The 19,461-nt window shown below is 38.9% G+C and overlaps 1 protein-coding gene across 1 annotated transcript in view; it reads right to left on the reverse strand.

Annotated features, from left to right (window-relative positions):
• Positions 1 to 15,781, reverse strand: part of LOC134341067 (ataxin-7-like protein 3) — a 94,509-nt gene extending 78,728 nt beyond the window's left edge. The window contains exons 1-2 of the mRNA XM_063038817.1: positions 15,634 to 15,781; positions 13,839 to 13,964 (exon numbers count right to left, since the gene is read on the reverse strand). Of these exons, the coding sequence (XP_062894887.1) occupies positions 13,839 to 13,964; positions 15,634 to 15,781 (274 nt within the window). The remainder of the gene's footprint in view (positions 1 to 13,838; positions 13,965 to 15,633) is intronic.
• Positions 15,782 to 19,461: the final 3,680 nt, after the last annotated feature.

Raw genomic sequence — 19,461 nt, forward strand, 5'->3', positions numbered from 1 at the left:
CCACTAAAGTGGATAACTTCACATTTATCCACATTAAATTGCATCTGCCATGAATTTGCCCACTCACCCAACCTATCCAAGTCACCCTGCATCCTCTTAGCATCCTCCTCACAGCTAACACTGCCACCCAGCTTCGTGTCATCCGCAAACTTGGAGATGCTGCATCTAATTCCCTCATCCACGTCATTAATATATATTGTAAACAACTGGGGTTCCAGCACTGAGCCTTGCGGTACCCCACTAGTCACTGCCTGCCATTCTGAAAAGGTCCTGTTTATCCCCACTCTTTGCTTCCTGTCTGCTAACCAATTCTCTATCCACATCAATACCTTACCCCCAATACCGTGTGCATTAAGTTTGCACACTAATCTCCTGTGTGGGACCTTGTCAAAAGCCTTTTGAAAATCCAAATATACCACATCCACTGGTTTTACATAGCATGGAAAGCATTAATCTGCCACACATTCTAAAGCATCTTTGTAACACTGTTTTCTCCTTTAGTAGTATTAAGTTGGTACCTTTGTAGTACTTAAAATTTGCATCTTGTTTATTTTAGTGAATATCGTGTTAAAATACAAGCTCCATCATTACAACCAAGAAATGTAATAAATTGTACAGGCTTAACAAGTATGGGGTACAGTTGAACTGAATCTAGTCTTTCTTGTTGACTGTAATTTAAACTTGTTTTTCTGCTTCTCAGTCCTTGACTTGGCACCCCAATTTTCATTTCAATAAAGCAACTGGTTAAAAATTACAGGAGTAAATAAAACTATGTCATCTAGAATCAGAGAAGGACATGCTTCAGATTTACAGGATTTAACTTAATACGCTAGTAAATAAAATAATCACCATGTCTCTTCGGGATTGCTTTAAAGGTAAACCCAATCTCCTCAAACTTAGTCTTACATATAATATTCTGTATTAACACTATTTCTTGTCATTATGTCGACAAAGAACCACAAAATCTTAAGATTCCTCAATTTAATTATACTGAATGAGCTGTCATCACGAAACAAAGGGGGAACATTTCAGAAAAATTACAGATTTTAAATCCATTTGTCTAGTGTTCTGCTTTCAGCATAATACAGGTTTGCTCTACAGATGTAAAAAAAATTGCAATATTTTAAAATCTTTGAGGCTCAAATTATTAAAAGAAACCATAAAAACAGCAAAGATCCATCTCACTACATTTATTCTTTTCAGAAAACTACCACACTCCTAATCCGTAGCAACAACTCTTCCCTTTCCAACACCTCCATATGCATTTCATATCATTACATGGCCGGTCATCACCATTATGTCCTCCGCAACAAGATCATAGGCTATGCTTATTTTTTAATTATTATACATACTCTTCTGCATCCATCTCAGTTTTTCCATTTAAGATATTTAAATTTTATTTTATTCTCATTCTGACTTGAACTCATAACTGTATTCATTTTATCAAATAAAATTACCAAATATGCAACTCATAATTAAGGTTTAACTTAATATAAAATACAGAAGTCTGAATATTAAACTAAACACCACCTTTTCAGTCAAAATGTGCTGCAACCACCATGGCTTAGACTCAGTGAAACAGAACTCCTAAGAATGCATAACCACACTATAAATATGCAAATTACATCTTGTCCAACATTACACTACATAAGTTTAGGCGACAGATATTCTAGCTAGGCCTCTGCCATTTTATTCTTGTTAATGTTTTATTCTGGATTAGCCAGTTTGAATCTCTGTGTTCTTGTTAGATAATTATCTTCCTTTCCTAATAATCTGCTTTTAAAATTTGCAATTCTAATTTCTGATAATAGAACTTTTCCAGAAGGTAGTCTAATTTATGCATTGGCTAATTACTCTCTCCATTTTCTTTGTGAATTTCAGCAACAATTTATCGTATTTTCTTTACGATAACATGATACATGATTAGGAAATCAGTCATGGAATAAATCTGAGATTAAACATGTATCAATATATTAATGTAAATACAATGATTGTTAAATCTTATGATCATGCAGATATAAATATCATGTAAATATTACATAGCCTGAAAATCAAAAAATCGAGGTAAAGCTCTTAGTTTGGTGAAGTCCTTTGCCAACTGCTATTAATAAGAACATTGAGTGTTTGTGGACATTTGGACACTGATGTAATCATGTCATTCAAAATTAACACCTTCCACTTTCCTGTTAGTACAATGATTTTATTATGTTTTATAATAACATAGTCACATTTCAGAAATCATTAGGCCTTATAAGCAGACCACTGTAAATATAGGAATTCCAAATAAATGAGTGCCTGCTGAAAATCTAATTTCATCTTTTTAAATTTCTGATACACAGACAGTAACCCACAAACTTGGAAGAATATTAATTCAATATAGAAGACCTGACATACAACAATAGATCATTATATTTTCTTTTGGAGGATATTTAAATTATATTTAATAGGGTTTGATTTTTTTAAGTTTTCTGACTTAATATAATAACCCTTTATAAATCAGCAGTAATTAATTACCCATCACAAAATCTGCTCATTGTGATAATTTTTTAGCTAGACTTTATCTAGACACTAAATAACCAATAGCATGGTATTCTCACAAAAGTCAATGATAAAGTGGGTTTCTATTTTACTTTTTTGTAAATACATTGATTCAACATCACATTTTATTTCAACATTAACCAATAACACTACATTCACTTTGAGCTGGATAAGTACAGAAGAAAAAAGAGGAAATATCATTGTGTCTTTATTGACTATAAATGCCAAATACAAGGAAACTGAAGAAGACAGTAACACCAACCAGGGAAACTGTGGCTGGTGCAGTGAAAAACTGGCGGTAGTTAATGCGGTAGTACCAGACTACAGCAAGCATGATGACAAAAACTGGGATCATCAGATTACCAACATTAAGGGCAGATTGGTTCTGTTCCACTATTGAAGAAACAGCAGGGCCGGGAGAGGATGAAGTTTGTGAAATATGACAATGAATAACACAGTTGTCTTTGATGTTGAGTGATCCAAGAGTGCAGGACTGATCTTGCAGAAGCTGGCCTTGGTAAATGAACTTCATTTGCTGCTCTTGTCCTGGGAAATATTTGCTGGAATCCAGTGAGAAGGAACAAACAATAAAAAACAACAGAAAACTTGAAGAGATAGGAAACTGAGAAAATTAAAAAAGAGAAAAAAATCCAAAAGATGCTGGAAATCCAAGCAACACGCACAAAATGCTGGAGGAACTCAGCAGGCCAGACAGCATCAACGTAAACAAGTACAAATTACATTTTGGGTCAGGACCCTTCATCAGAGCTGGAGAAAAAAAAAGATGAAGAGTCAGAGTTAAAAGGTGGGGAGTGCAAGGTTAATAGCTGAACACAGGCTAATAGGTGAAACCAGGAGGGGGAGGGGTGAAGTAAAGCTGGAATATTAGTGAAAAAGATACAGGACTGGAGAAAGGGGAATCTAATAGGAGAGGACAAAAGGCCATATAAGAAAGGGGGAGACGCACCAGAGAGAGACGATGGACAGGCAAGATGAGGTGAGAGAGGTAAAAAGGAGATGGGGAATTTGTGAATGGTAAATGTAAATTCAAGAAATCAATGTTCATGCCATCAGATTGGAGGCTACCCATGCCCTTTTACCCTCTCACCTTATCTCGTTGCCTGCCTCTGGTGTGTCTCCCCGCCCCCCAACACTTTTTCTTTCTTCCATGGTCTTCTGTCCTGTCAGATTCCCCCTTCTCCAGCCTGCATTGGTTTCACCAATCAACTTCCCAGCTCTTTACTTCACCCCTCTCCATCCTGGTTTCACCTATCATCTTGTGTTTCCCCCTTCCCTCCCCCCACCTTTTAAATCTACTCTTCAGCTTTATTTCTCCACTCCTGATGAAGGGTCTCAGTACAAAACATCGATTATACTCTTTTCCATAGATGGTGCCAGCCCTGCTGAGCTCCTTCAACATTGTGAGTGCGTATGTGTGTTGCAGAGTATATTAAAACTATTTTCATAAGCTCTAAACCCAAAAATAATGCTGGGGCTAACAATAAAGTTATACTCTAAAAGAAAGATATATATATTATTACAGAAGATACTTGCTGCCTTTTTGGATTAGTTTTCTCCTCCATCATTGTTGTAGATGGAAAAGTTCTACAGATCTTTATCTTATCCAGGCTCAAATTCCCAATATGTAAAGAGCAGCAAATTGGCTAAGCACAGACATATGATTTCAGTCTGGGTTGCAGACAGATAAATAAATCTTGCACAATCTAAGTTGTAGCCTAGACACATGGCTAATTTTTAATATAAATGCTTAATTATATAATTTGCATTTTGACTTAAATTGATTTAATTCCTGTTGCAAAATGAATAACTCAGAACATAGAATTCTTGCAAGATCTTATAACATGTACAACATATCTCTAAATTCCTATAGTACAGAATGAGATACTCAAGTGTGCCCATAAAGTTGGGAAAATATGAAGCGGAGGTTTTGTATTCATATATACTTGTTCTTCACCTACTGTAGTATCTAATTTTTATCTGTGAGAAATCCACATCAAATTATGTTCCTTGATCATTCAATCCTTCACTTCAGTACAGTCATTGATTGAGAAATCTGTAAACATTTTGATAACTTTTGAAATCATGATTAGCATAATTTTATAAATACTTCACATTTTAAAACTAATAATTTAGATCAATCATCTATAAACATATTTGTTGAACAATCAGTTAATGTTTAAAAGTGCCTTGTTTTCTCCAAACTCCGAACAGCTGGGTAGCCTCCAACTGTTAAGAATTAGCAGTTCATAATCAAGACATATCTTTTAACAAAAACTGCTGGCAAAATGAAAAATGTACTTTAATGACGATGTTAGCAAGAAAATACTAAGTGTACATGCTTTCTCAATTTATTTTAATGCAAGGAGCATTATAAGACAGAGGATGAGCTTACAGCATGGATTGATACCTGGAAGTATGATGTTGTAGCTATTAGTGAAACATGGTTGCAGGAGGGGTGTGATTGGCAACTAAATATTCCAGGATTTCATTGCTTCAGCTGTGATAGAATTGGAGGGACAAGAGGGGGAGGTGTTGCATTGCTTGTCAGAGAAAATATTACAGTGGTGCTCTGGCAGGATAGATTAGAGGACTCGTCTAGGGAGGCTATTTGGGTACAAATGACGAATGGGTAAGGTGTAGTAACACTTATAGGGGTGTATTATAGATCACCGAATGGAGAGTGAGAAGAGGAGCAGCAAATTTGTAAGCAGATAGCAGATACTTGTAGTAAGCACAAGGTTGTGATTGTGGGAGATTTTAATTTTCCACACATAGACTGGGAAGCCCATATTGTAAAAGGGCTGGATGGTTTGGAGTTTGTAAAATGTGTGCAGGATAATTTTTTGCAGCAATACATAGAGGTACCAACTGGTGAAGGGGCAGTGTTGGATCTCCTGTTAGGGAATGAGATAGGGCAGGAGACAGAGGTATGTGTTGGAGAGCACTTCGGGTCCAGTGATCACAATGCCATTAGTTTCAATATAATTATGGAGAAGGATATGTCTGGACCCAGGGTTGAGATTTTGGTGATTGGAGAAAGGCTAACTTTGAGAAGACATGAAAGGGTTTAGAAGGAGTGGATTGGGACAATTTGTTTTATGGGTAGGATGTAATAGAGAAATAGAGGTCATTTAAAGGTGAGATTTTGAGGGTACAGATATGTTCCTGTTAGGTTGAAAGGAAAGATTAAAAGTTTGAGAGAGCCATAGTTTTCAAGGGATATTGGAAACTTGGTTCAGAAAAAGAGTGATATCTACAATAAATATAGACAGCATGAAGTAAATGAGGTGCTCGAGGAATATAAAGAATGTAAAAAGAATCTTAAGAAAGAAATTAGAAAAGCTAAAAGATACAAGGTTGCTTTGGCAAGTAGGGACTGATCCCTGCAGAACACAGAGGGGGGGAGGGAAAGATGTGCTTAGTGATGGGATCCCGTTGGAGGTGGCGGAAGTCACGGAGAATAATATGTTGGACCCAGAGGCTGGTGGGGTGGTAGGTGAGGACCAGGGGAACCCTATTCCTAGTGGGGTGGTGGGAGGATGGAGTGAGAGCAGATGTACGTGAAATGGGGGAGATGCGTTTAAGAGCAGAGTTGATAGTGGAGGAGGGGAAGCCCCTTTCTTTAAGAAAGGAAGACATCTCCATCCTCCCACCACCCCACTAGGAATAGGGTTTCCCTGGTCCTCACCTACCACCCCACCAGCCTCCGGGTCCAACATATTATTCTCCGTAACTTCCGCCACCTCCAACGGGATCCCACCACTAAGCACATCTTTCCCTCCCCCAATCTCTCTGCATTCCGCAGGGATCGCTCCCTACACAACTCCCCTGTCCATTCGTCCCCCCCATCCCTCCCCACTGATCTCCCTCCTGGCACTTATCCGTGTAAGCGGAACAAGTGCTACACATGCCCTTACACTTCCTCCCTTACCACCATTCAGGGCCCCAGACAGTCCTTCCAGGTGAGGCATCACTTCACCTGTGAGTCGACTGGGGTGATATACTGCGTCCGGTGCTCCCGATGTGGCCTTTTATATATTGGTGAGACCCAGCGCAGACTGGGAGACCGCTTTGCTGAACATCTATGCTCTGTCCGCCAGAGAAAGCAGGATCTCCCAGTGGCCACACATTTTAATTCCACATCCCATTCCCATTCTGACATGTCTATCCACGGCCTCCTCTACTGTAAAGATGAAGCCACACTCAGGTTGGAGGAACAACACCTTATATTCCGTCTGGGTAGCCTCCAACCTGATGGCATGAACATCGACTTCTCTAACTTCCGCTAAGGCCCCACCTCCCCCTCGTACCCCATCTGTTACTCATTTTTATGCACACATTCTTTCTCTCACTCTCCTTTTTCTCCCTCTGTCCCTCTGAATATACCTCTTGCCCATCCTCTGGGTCACCCGCCCCCCTGTCTTTCTTCCCGGACCTCCTGCCCCATGATCCTCTCGTATCCCTTTTTGCCTATCACCTGTCCAGCTCTCGGCTCTATCCCTCTCCCTCCTGTCTTCTCCTATCATTTTGGATCTCCCCCTCCCCCTCCAACTTCCAAATCCCTTACTCACTCAATTCTTCAGTTAGTCCTGATGAAGGGTCTCAGCCTGAAACGTCGACTGCACCTCTTCCTACAGATGCTGCTTGGCCTGCTGCGTTCACCAGCAACTTTGATGTATGTTGCTTGAATTTCCAGCATCTGCAGAATTCCTGTTGTTTGCTGTACCTGCATGCCCACTTTCAATGACTGGTGTATAATGACACCCAGGTCTCCTTGCACCTCCCCTTTTCCTAATCGGCCACCATTCAGATAATAATCTGTTTTCCTATTCTTGCCACGAAAGTGGATAACTTCACATTTATCCACATTAAATTGCATCTGCCATGAATCTGCCCACTCACCCAACCTATCCAAGTCACCCTGCATCCTCTTAGCATCCTCCTCACAGCTAACACTGCCGCCCAGTTTGTGTCATCCGCAAACTTGGAGATGCTGCATTTTATTCCCTCATCCAAGTCATTAATATATATTGTAAACAACTGGGGTCCCAGCACTGAGCCTTGCTGTACCCCACTAGTCACTGCCTGCCATTCTGAAAAGGTCCCGTTTATTCCCACTCTTTGCTTCCTGTCTGCTAACCAATACTCTATCCACATCAATACCTTACCCCCAATACCGTGCACACTAATCTCCTGTGTGGGACCTTGTCAAAAGCCTTTTGAAAATCCAAATATACCACATCCACTGGTTCTCCCCTATCCACTCTACTAGTTACATCCTCAAAAAATTCTATGAGATTTGTCAGACATGATTTTCCTTTCACAAATCCATGCTGACTTTGTCCGATCATTTCACCGCTTTCCAAATGTGCTGTTATCACATCTTTGATAACTGACTCCAGCAGTTTCCCCACCACCGACGTTAGGCTAACTGGTCTATAATTCCCCGGTTTCTCTCTCCCTCCTTTTTGAAAAAGTGGGGTTACATTAGCCACCCTCCAATCCTCATGAACTAGTCCAGAATCTAACGAGTTTTGAAAAATTATCACTAATGCATCCACTATTTCTTGGGCTACTTCCTTAAGCACTCTGGGATGCAGACCATCTGGCCCTGGGGATTTATCTGCCTTTAATCCCTTCAATTTACCTAACACCACTTCTCTACTAACATGTATTTCGCTCAGTTCCTCCATCTCACTGGACCCTCTGTCCCCTACTATTTCTGGAAGATTATTTATGTCCTCCTTAGTGAAGACAGAACCAAAGTAATTATTCAATTGGTCTGCCATGTCCTTGCTCCCCATAATCAATTCAACTGTTTCTGTCTGTAGGGGACCTACATTTGTCTTTACCAGTCTTTTCCTTTTTACATACCTATAAACGCTTTTACAGTCAGTTTTTATGTTCCCTGCCAGTTTTCTCTCATAATCTTTTTTCCCCTTCCTAATTAAGCCCTTTGTCCTCCTCTGCTGAACTCTGAATTTCTCCCAGTCCTCAGGTGAGCACTTTTTCTGGCTAATTTGTATGCTTCTTCTTTGGAATTGATACTATCCCTAATTTCTCTTGTCAGCCACGGGTGCACTACCTTCCTTGATTTATTCTTTTGCCAAACTGGGATGAACAATTGTTGTACCTCATCCATGCAATCTTTAAATACTTGCCATTGCATATCCACCGTCAATCCTTTAAGTGTCATTTGCCAGTCTATCTTAGCTAATTCACGTCTCATACCTTCAAAGTTACCCCTCTTTAAGTTCAGAACCTTTGTTTCTGAATTAACTATGTCACTCTCCATCTTAATGAAGAATTCCACCATATTATGGTCACTCTTACCCAAGGGGCCTCTCATGACAAGATTGCTAATTAACCCTTCCTCATTGCTCAAAACCCAGTCTAGAATAGCCTGCTCTCTAGTTGGTTCCTCGACATGTTGGTTCAAAAAACCATCCCGCATACATTCCAAGAAATCCTCTTCCTCAACACCTTTACCAATTTGGTTCACCCAATCTACATGTAGATTGAAGTCACCCATTATAACAGCTGTTCCTTTATAGCACACATTTCTAATTTCCTGTTTAATACCATCCCCGACCTCACTACTACTGTTAGGTGGCCTGTACACAACTCCCACCAGCGTTTTCTGCCCCTTAGTGTTATGCAGTTCTACCCATATCGATTCCACATCTTCCCGGCTTGTGTCCTTCCTTTCTATTGCGTTAATCTCCTCTTTAACCAGCAACGCCACCCCACCTCCTTTTCTTTCATGTCTATCCCTCCTGAATATTGAATATCCCTGAATGTTGAGCTCCCATCCTTGGTCATCCTGGAGCCATGTCTCTGTGATCCCAACTATATCATAAACATTAATAACAATCTGCACTTTCAATTCATCCACCTTGCTCGTGGGCATAAGAGAGTTCCAAGCCTCAGCTGCGACAAGCTGAAGCTACCAGTTTCCCAGTTTCTCTCTCTCTTGAATGACTTCTGACCGTGACTGTCTGTGTCCTCGTTTTAAAGTTAAACAAGCTGCAAGTCAGTCAGTGAACAACATCAGCCTCAATGAAGCGCTCTTTTAAAGTGACAGTCCAAAGTAAATGAAACCTATGGGTTCGAAACAGTGGCAAGTTCTGTCCACCAGTTTTCTTCCATAAACAGGTTGATAAATTCAGAGTTTCCAACAGATCTGGCATGCTTGATAGATTTCAGCACAAAAAAAAATCATCTAGTATAAGAATATCAAAAATATTATCTTTTAAATATGTCTTAAATTTTATGCTGACCATGTATCCCCTGACAACAGGAAAATGCAATTTAATAACAAAGGTACATAGGCATTGTTTTGTGAGCAACTACGGATGACACTTATAAGATTATTCAAGGATTGTGGAAAATTGATTAAGTGATGGATATTTATTTATCTTCAGTGATTTTGTTCAGCTAAGCCAAAAGATTCAGGATGAGTATAATAAGACTTATGAGTATAATAAGACTTAAAATATGACCCATTCTCAGGGACAGTTCTTCTTTTGGATTTTCAGATTTCAGTTAGATACATTTATCCCCTGTACATCAAAACATCATTTTGATTCATCCAGGAATGTGCTAGGGTAGCCCAAATGTTGACACACATTCTGGAATCCGCATGACATGCCCACAACGCTCTGCAGAACAATACAGAACACAAGAAGCAACAAAACAACAAAAACAAAATAAGTTTCTTTCCAAATTCCACATACTCACACCTGTATACAGTCCTCCAATTCTAGGACAGTTAGCAGTCCCCTAGTTTTAGCCATTGGACTTTGACTTTAAATCCCTATCTATTCTGACTGCTGACTTCACCATATCACTGTCCGTAAACCCTAAAAATATCTTTAGCAATGTTTTCTGGCTCTGAAACCATCCCTAAGAACTTTAAAAAACCCAACTAAGTCATCATGATCTCGATGGAGATCACAACTTGACATCATCTTGAAAAAAATATACAGTATTCCTCCTTTGAACCAAAGCTATAACTTCCACACAGTTAATAACTACAAATGGTCCTTACACCTAGCCATTCACTGGAAATCAGGAAAAGCAGATTCTGCAGATGTTGAAAACTGGAGCCAAAAATAAATTGCCAAAAGCCTAAGATGTATGGAGACAAGATCCTGCTTTAAGACTGGGGAAGGGTGGAGAAGAAGAAAGATGGCCCCTTTATAGAAGTGAATGGGTGAGAAAATGTAATAGGTAATAGATAGAAGCATGTGAAGTTGGAGAGAGTGGAATGAATAGGCAGATAGAACTATGAGTGGGGGAGATGAGAGTGTTGAGGTGGAAAAAGTGAACATAGGAAGAAAGAATGAGAGGACTGTTGGGAATGAGAATGAAACACATGGGTCATGGGTTATCTGAAATTGAAAAATATCAATGTTCATACTATTGAGCTGTAGGCTTACCCAATGTGTAAGATTTTTTCTAATTTGGCTTGACCACACTGTGGCAGTGAAGAAGGCTGAGGAAGTCAGGTCAATGTGGGAGTGGGAGTAGAAATGACATTATATATGAGTAGAAAGCTCAAAATGGCTGTCTCAGAAAGAGTGCAGGTACTCTGCAAAACAGTAGCCTAGCCTACACTGTCAGTGTAGAAGATAAGACATCAACAGCAATGAATGCACAGGTTTGAAGAGGTGAACTTGTTTTTTTGCTTCACATGGAAGGTCAGATAAAGCTTTAAATGAGTGACAAAGGAGATATATGAACAAGTATTGCAGGGCAAGCACTAAGGGATGGGAGGGATGAGTGGGAAGGGATGACAGTATAAGGGAGTTAGAAAAACTATGGTCTTTGTGCAAGCAAAGAAGGGGGAAGGAGAATTGTGAACGACGCTGGTAGAATCCCATTAACAGCCATTGGAGTGGCAAAGGATGAACACAGCATGCAGAAGGTAGTGGGGTGAAAGCCGAGCATCAAAAGAACTCTCTCTTTCTGATTGGAGAGTAGGAATGTGAGCACAGAGATGAAGAAATGACTGAGAGAAAGAAATCACAACATTATATAAGATGGGACAGGAGTTGAGCTATCTGTAGCTAACCTCTCCAGTATTCCAGCTCTTATACCCACCACTCTTCCTTAACACAGACAAAATGGAGACAGAATTTTCCTTGTTTTCTCCTTTCACCCCACTAGCCTCTGTATCCAACTATTATCAGTGTTTTTCCAATATCTTCCCCTATCCCAACTCTTTCTGCAAGAGCCACTCTCTCCCCGACTCCCAGCTGTACTCTTTCCTTCCTATTCTCCCCATCTCCTGACAAATTTTCCCTGAAACCACTGAAGATGCAAGATTTCACTTCCTCTCCCATCACCTCTGCCTTGGCAAGATCCAATGTGATCTAGGATGCTGTTTTGAAGTGCATCTGTCATCTGTTCATAATGGCTATTTCATCTTCCAGCTATTTATCACTTAAACTCCCATTCCCATACCAATCTGTCTGTCCTCAGTCATCGCTTTATCTCAGTGAAACCAGAGGTTAACAAGAACACACATCAAAGTTGCTGGTGAACGCAGCAGGCCAGGCAGCATCTCTAGGAAGAGGTGCAGTCGAAGTTTCAGGCCGGTCTCAGCCTGAAACGTCGACTGCACCTCTTCCTAGAGATGCTGCCTGGCCTGCTGCGTTCACCAGCAACTTTGATGTGTGTTGCTTGAATTTCCAGCATCTGCAGAATTCCTGTTGTTTGCGTTAACAAGAACAACTCAAATTCCACTCCTGTAACTTGTAACACAATGGTACAAACTCTAAAAGTTCTACCATCAGTATTCCTTCCTTGTTCTTTCGCCCTTTATCCCTCCTGACACCAGTCTATCACTCCCACCTCTACACCATTCATCTGGTTCAACCGACCACCTACTACCTCCTGACAATGTCCTCATTAACTTCTGTATATTGGTCATCCTTCCAGTTATCTTGCAGTCCTGCCTAGAGTCTTGATCCAAAATGTCAAAACAACTCTTTAACCACAGATTCCGCTGATTCTAAAGTAATTTTATTTTTCATTGTGACTCATCTGGGTTCAATAAAAAAAGGTGGGAATTTATTCAGATAACCAACTCAGCTAAATTCATCTTACTATAATCCCCATTCAATGTTTGATTGGTACATTTATTCAAACATAGAAAATATACAGCACATTACAGGCCCTTCAGCCCACAATGCTGTGCCAACCAGGTAATCTAAAGCTAATCTCCATTCTTTTTGCTTGCTATTATTTTCCAGGACTTCTAGTCATTTTTAGATTCCATATTAATAACTTATTATCAAACCTCAATTTCCTCAAGTAAAAGTAGTTTTCGGTGGCACACAAATCAAAAGGCTGCATCTTAGATTATGATACACAGTTGACATTTCACCTGGTCTAGCCAAAATTACCACTCTAGCTTTCTCCATATTTGAAAGATTGGACAAAAAAGACTGGAAAGAAAACTCCGTGGGCAGGTTTGGTTAATGGTAAAGACCCAAATTAGCCAAAAGGTTTGAAGAAGTGAAACCATAGGAAGCTGGAATTTTCTGTTTAAGAAATAATTATTACATTTATCAATAATCTTCTAAAGCTACAGTTTTTTAATAATTTTTTAAGGAAAGTCTTATGATTGTCAAATGTAGGATTGATAAATGAAGATTGTTACGTTATGTTCTTTTGAGATTACAAGATCAATAAAAAAAGTCAAAACATGTATCTATTATCTAACTTCCATTAGATTTGTCAACCAAAACCATCAGTATATGTTCAATTAAAATTAACGGCCAGTGTAGACATACCAATCTCTGAGCCTCTTCCACCCATCAATGTCTCATCAAAGCAATCATAGTTCAATAAATCTCTACTAATAAATTTCTAATATGCTCCTCCATACATGCAATTTATGTTTTATAGCTGCTGTCAAACGAACAGCAGATCTTCACATGTATCAGTTTCATAATGAATGGCAGATTTCACTTTAGGGACATTTCAGTTTAATTCAATACCTGTATCCATTCATTTGCCTAACATGATCATTGTTTAATTATTCTGCTCTTTGCTGACAAGGCACTATGACCAATCACACTGCCTTTCAGCCACACTGAGATCAAAAAATCTCAGCAATAATAAAGTTTGCAAGGTTCAGTTCCACATTTGAATCAACTTTAATTACTAAACCAACTTATGCTCCTAATCAGCTACCGAAGGAACAGGATGGCACATCATTAAATATATCCATAATCAAGCATCTATTTAGTCATATTAAACACACTTACCAAAATCCTTCATACTATCTGGATCTGTCTCATCCAAAAAGAAATAACCAAATTTCACAGCTCGGTGTACCTCAAAACAGAATCCCAGACAAGCATCATCTATGAGATCAGAATAGATCTCATGAACTGTGGACTGAAACACAAAATTCAAACGTAAGCAATAAGAGAGTCACAATAAAAATTAATCACGTTAACTGACTTTTTCTCAGGAAGCAAAACCATCTCACTTCAGCTATGCTTTCTTAATAAGGAATACAGTTTTGTAAGTAATCAAAGGGACCACAAAATGATTAACATACTTCAGTAATACTTAAATAAAAATAGGATTTAAAAAATTTTTCCTCCATGCTAAATAGTCTTAATATGGAGCAGTGGAATGCTAATTTTCCGTCATTAAATTACACACCAGAATCCACTCGAGCAGCTTCTCTCATGCTGTCTCATGCTTTGAAGTGAACTCTTCATCACACTAAATGGATCCATGGGTTGCTCTCAACATTTATTGGTCTCAGCACCAAGATAAATATGGATGGCATTCAAGCCATTTGCAAATCTAAAACACTGAAAACATGTTGTCAGCAACCATTCTATTTCTGATGGCTCATGATTTTTTGATCCTGCTCATTGAAAGCTTGCACAACACTATGATTTACCTCTAATCCCTGTTGGCCATCATCCACTCCTTTCTCAGCTAGTCACCCAAGCACATAGTTGACAAAAAAAACAGAGTAACACTATGGAATTAGCTGTAGTTTGTTTTTCCTTACATGTCAGCACAATCTTGAGACATCCATGGAATTCAATATGTAGAAACAATGCATAAAAAAGACATGTAATGTCTGTACAGGTGCTTAGGAGCCTCAAGCTCACAGAGCTATCTCCATGCTACTCGCAATTGGTACCCATAACTAAAAATAATGATTTAAAATGTATGAAACAGGAACTGGTGAAAGTCACAAGCCTCCTTAATCTTGTTCCACCATTTAGCATGACTGAAATACTTTAATATCCAAACACTCCTTACCTAAACCCATATTTACTTTATTGCTTAAAGATCACAGTCTTAGCTATACTTAATGGCTGATCATCCACAGGTTCCTATTTAGATGAATATGATTCACAATCCTGTGCATGGAAAAATTTCTTATACTAAACTCAATGTTTCTCAGCTGTTGCTTGCCACCTTGGCTGAACAGAGGAGCATATTTAGTAATAAGACAACTATGCTGTTCCAAAGGGTGCTATGAGGTCATTCTTACCCACTGCTATTAGGTTCTATAATAAGTCAACCTATAGCAGGGGAAGTAATGACCCCCCCTCCTGTTAGACTGTTTGTAGTAACTTACTTTTTTTTATTTTTTCATATTCTCTTCTAGTATTTGTATATCTGTATATCTGTGCTACTGAGACACCGTAATTTTCTTTGGGATTGATAAAGTATCTATCTTTCTATCTAAACACTCATTTCTCATTCTTAAGACTATGAAGTTCAGCCACAATGAAAGCTACATCTCATTAAGAAGCTCATCCTTTTGGCAGTGGCTCAATGAAATGCCATATACAATTTTGCATGAATTACTGCTTCAGAAACAAAACTGCAAAAGATGAAGCAAAGAAATACACTGAAATCAGCATTAAAGACATAACCTTTATTCATTCAGTGAACTATAAGTGCAGCTTCAACATAAAGAAATGTATGAATTACATCCATGGCATTCAACATTGGGATACACAAGCATGGTACAGTAATGAAATGCTGCGATAAGAGAACAGAAGAGGGTACTTGGGGGGATACTGCCCTGTTCTACAAAAGTTTCAGTGACAGCACCAAACTCCATGGCCTGGTCACTGTGCCCTCTATTCTGCATCTGGTCACATTCACATTTCAGTTGCTTCCAGTATTTCCGGCTCTTCTCCAAAGAAACTGACTTCAGTTTGGGCATGGCTGCAGAGTTCACACTAAACAGTTTTCTTATGAAACAATTTTGACCTACACCTGTTCTATCAAGAGCACAGAAATTTAGATCAATCTAGATCATCGTAAGAAGCTGAGCAAAATTATTCTAAGTTTAATCACAGCAAGGCAGATTCCATTCCCAGTGACTGCTATACACACATTAATTGACCCACACTATAGATACACTGACTAAAAGTAAAGGATGGAATCAGTCAGTATACTCAACACTTATTACAGAACCATATTATTCATTTTCCAAATCTGAAGTATTCTAGGTGAGTAGCCTCGCTTATCCAAAAGTAAATTTTCAAGATTTTTTCAAAGTTTCTTTCCTTTTATCCCAGAAAACTCTATAAAATGTAAACTCAAGACCATTGACAATATGCCAAGCAATTGTTGCACTGGCAAGCTCACTTTGAATTTATCCACCATCATTGAAGATTAATATTTAGATCATGGAGATTAAGAATCTGTACACTCTATCATAAGAGAGCAGCAGACCTCTACAGGAGAATGTTACAGCAGATCATCAGACGTCTGATACTAAACAAAAATGTTTCACCAGGTCAGAGTTTAGTGATCCCTCAATTAATTTCAGAAAATGGAATCAATACTATCCAAATTTCTTGGAGTAACTTACAAGATCCTTTTGAGACTTCATGCTATGAATAAAAGTTTAGATGCCTATTTCGTATCAGGGCTCATTATATATTGAGAAAAAGATCCAAACAACCATCACTGCCCATTTCTCAGAATATCAAACTTAAAAGACTTGGTACAATCTGCTTCTTAAGCAAGATAAGTAAACGACGACGACTTCCATTCCATTTCATAGGTGATTTAAGATCACTCCAAGCCTTTTATTTGATAACACTTGTCAGAGATGAAATGTAACATGTAAAGACTCTGCCAAATATAAGGGCTCCTACATGAAGAAGCATGGTTAAGACTGAGGAATAAGAAATATCCACGAGTAAGATTAGTGCAAATACGATTGCCAATGTCATTCAAAGATCAAAATTAATGTTGTAATTGGTTATTTCAGTGTTGAAAATAACAACCACCATTAGTACCATACTTATAGTTGCCTTTGGATCCTGTAAAAGTGACACTGATGAGAATCAGCTCCCCATAGGTTCAGCCACATTTCTCTATCTAACTCCCCTTACTGTGTCAGATATGATATCAGTCTTACTCAAATCCTCCTCAGGAAAAACCAGATGAAGGAATTTCATTCTTGAGTGCATGACATGCAGTGAGAAACGTGGTCAGTTGTAAACTCAAAGAGTAACAACAAATTGACACTGAGCAAGGGAAGGGATAAAAGGAAAGAAACTTGTGGATCAGTTCCTAAGTTTAAACTAAAATAAATACCAAAAATGTTGAGCAGTTTACATTTGAAAGAATGACCCGAAACATATCCAAACCCCTTCACAGCTATAAAGCACACAGACAGAAACAAGTATATAGTATCTATGGATTAATCAGAACATGTACATAATTATACTCTCTCAACAGTCCTTTAAGCATGCCTTCCCAAAAAAACACAAGGAACAGAAACACAATTATCAAATTGCATACAGACATTACTCATTAGATTACTCATCCATGAACCACTAAAACAAAGTAGGCATAGAGTCAACACCATATTTTTTTAATAAAACAGGACAAATTCCCAAGTCTCTTTACCTCAGATTTGCTGTTCTCCAGGCCAGGTAATGATATTTCTTCCATTTTCATTGGAAATCAGTACAGTATGCTATTTTCCTTCTACATTGTAATGAGGTGGTCACCGAGAATATGAAGAGAAAGTAAACCGTTCGTCTAAAAAGAAACATGAAATTGAAACCTATAATTAAGCAGGGGCTTCAGGTTAAACTGACTGCAATTGGGATTGCGATTGGTGGAGAATCTATTTAAATACGCCAACCTGATGGCATGAACATGGATTTTTTCGAACTTCTGACAATCCCCTCCCACCTTTAGCATTTCCCATCCCCTTTACCCTCACTAACCTTATATCCTTGCCTGCCCATCACATCCCTCTGGTGCTGTCCTCCCTTCTCTTTCTTCTGTTACATACCATAACACAAAGTGAGCTCCAATCTGAAGTAGGATGCTTAATAATATCATTTTCCAACATATACTCAATTTCTTGTTCAGCACGTCTACATTTCTCAATATTCATGTGATACGTATGTTGCTTTATGAGTTTAGCATTGCCAACATCTACAGCATGTGAGGCTACTGTGGTTCTTTCTGGGACATCGGGAAACAAATCCCTGAATTTCATGATTAACTCCTTCATCTGTTGCCACTGCTGTGGCTGTAAATGAGCCAATTTCTCATCAAGATTTTCCAAGACCGTCGAATTTGTCAATCTGGCTGAAATAATGTTTGATTTAAAATAGGCCTCAGATGGATCAGCTAGTACATTCCCAGAGAGGTCAGCTTCAGTGTTACTAACAACAGTCATGGCTGCTGTTTGTTTCTCATTGTACAACTTCAGCATGTTTACATGACAAAGCTGCATTGGCCTTTGTCTATCTGGTATTTTGACTACATAATCCACATCAAGAACTTTAGACACAACCTCAGTAGGACCGTGAAATTTTGCTTGCAGAGGATTTGTCTGGACTGGGAACAAAACAAGCACTTTATCTCCCACCTGGAATGACACATTCTGGCTCTTTTATCATACCAAGTTTTCATTCCTTTCTGGGCTGACTATAAAATTTTCTCTTGCTAAATCACAAGCCCTTTTCAATCTGTCCTTGAATTTCAAAACACAGTCTAACAAATTAACATGCAGGTCATTGTTAACCCACTGTTTCTTTAATAATGCCAAAGGTCCTCAGACCCAGCGTCCAAATACAGATTTAAAGGGGCTAAAGCCTAGGGACTCTTGCACTGACTCCCTTACTGCAAATAAAAGCAAGTGAACTCCCTCATCCCAATCCTTCTCATTTTCAACACAGAATGTCTCAATCACGGTTTTGAGGGTTGAATGAAATCTTTCTAAGGCCCCTTGTGATTCTGGATGGTACGCAGACAACGCAATTTGTTTGGCTCCCAGTTTATAAACTACCTACTGAGATAATTATGACATAAAATTACTTCCTTGATCAGACTGGATTTCTTTAGGCAAACCAAATAGGGTGTAAAACTTTATGAGAGTCTTCAACACAGTTTTATATTCCTCAGAGGTATTGTTTCCGGAAATCTAGAAGCTGTACACATGATAGTTAGCAAATACTGATGACCAGCTTTAGTTTCTGCCAATGGGTCAACGCAGTCCACAGTAACTTTAGAAAATGGTTCACCAAATGCAGGAATAGGCTGCAGTAGGGCCACTAGGGTTTACCCACAACCTGACAAGTGTGACAAGTCAGCAAAATGTCGCAACATCTTTCCTCAAACTCGACCAGAAGAATTGTTTCAAAACTTTGTTCACAGCTTTTTCACCCCTAGATGGCCACCCAAGGGCAAACTATGGGCCAAAGTTAAAATCTCATTCCTATAGACTTTAGGAACTACAACCTAGTAAACAATTGCCCATTCCTCACTTGCAGGAATATCAGATGGTCTCCACTTCCTGTTTAACACTCCATCTTTGAAATAATAGCTTACTAGCCCTTTCTCAATCTCATCACTTGGGAGAGCTTT

Source organism: Mobula hypostoma, chromosome Y (assembly GCF_963921235.1).
Source record: "Mobula hypostoma chromosome Y, sMobHyp1.1, whole genome shotgun sequence".
NCBI lineage: Eukaryota > Metazoa > Chordata > Chondrichthyes > Myliobatiformes > Myliobatidae > Mobula > Mobula hypostoma.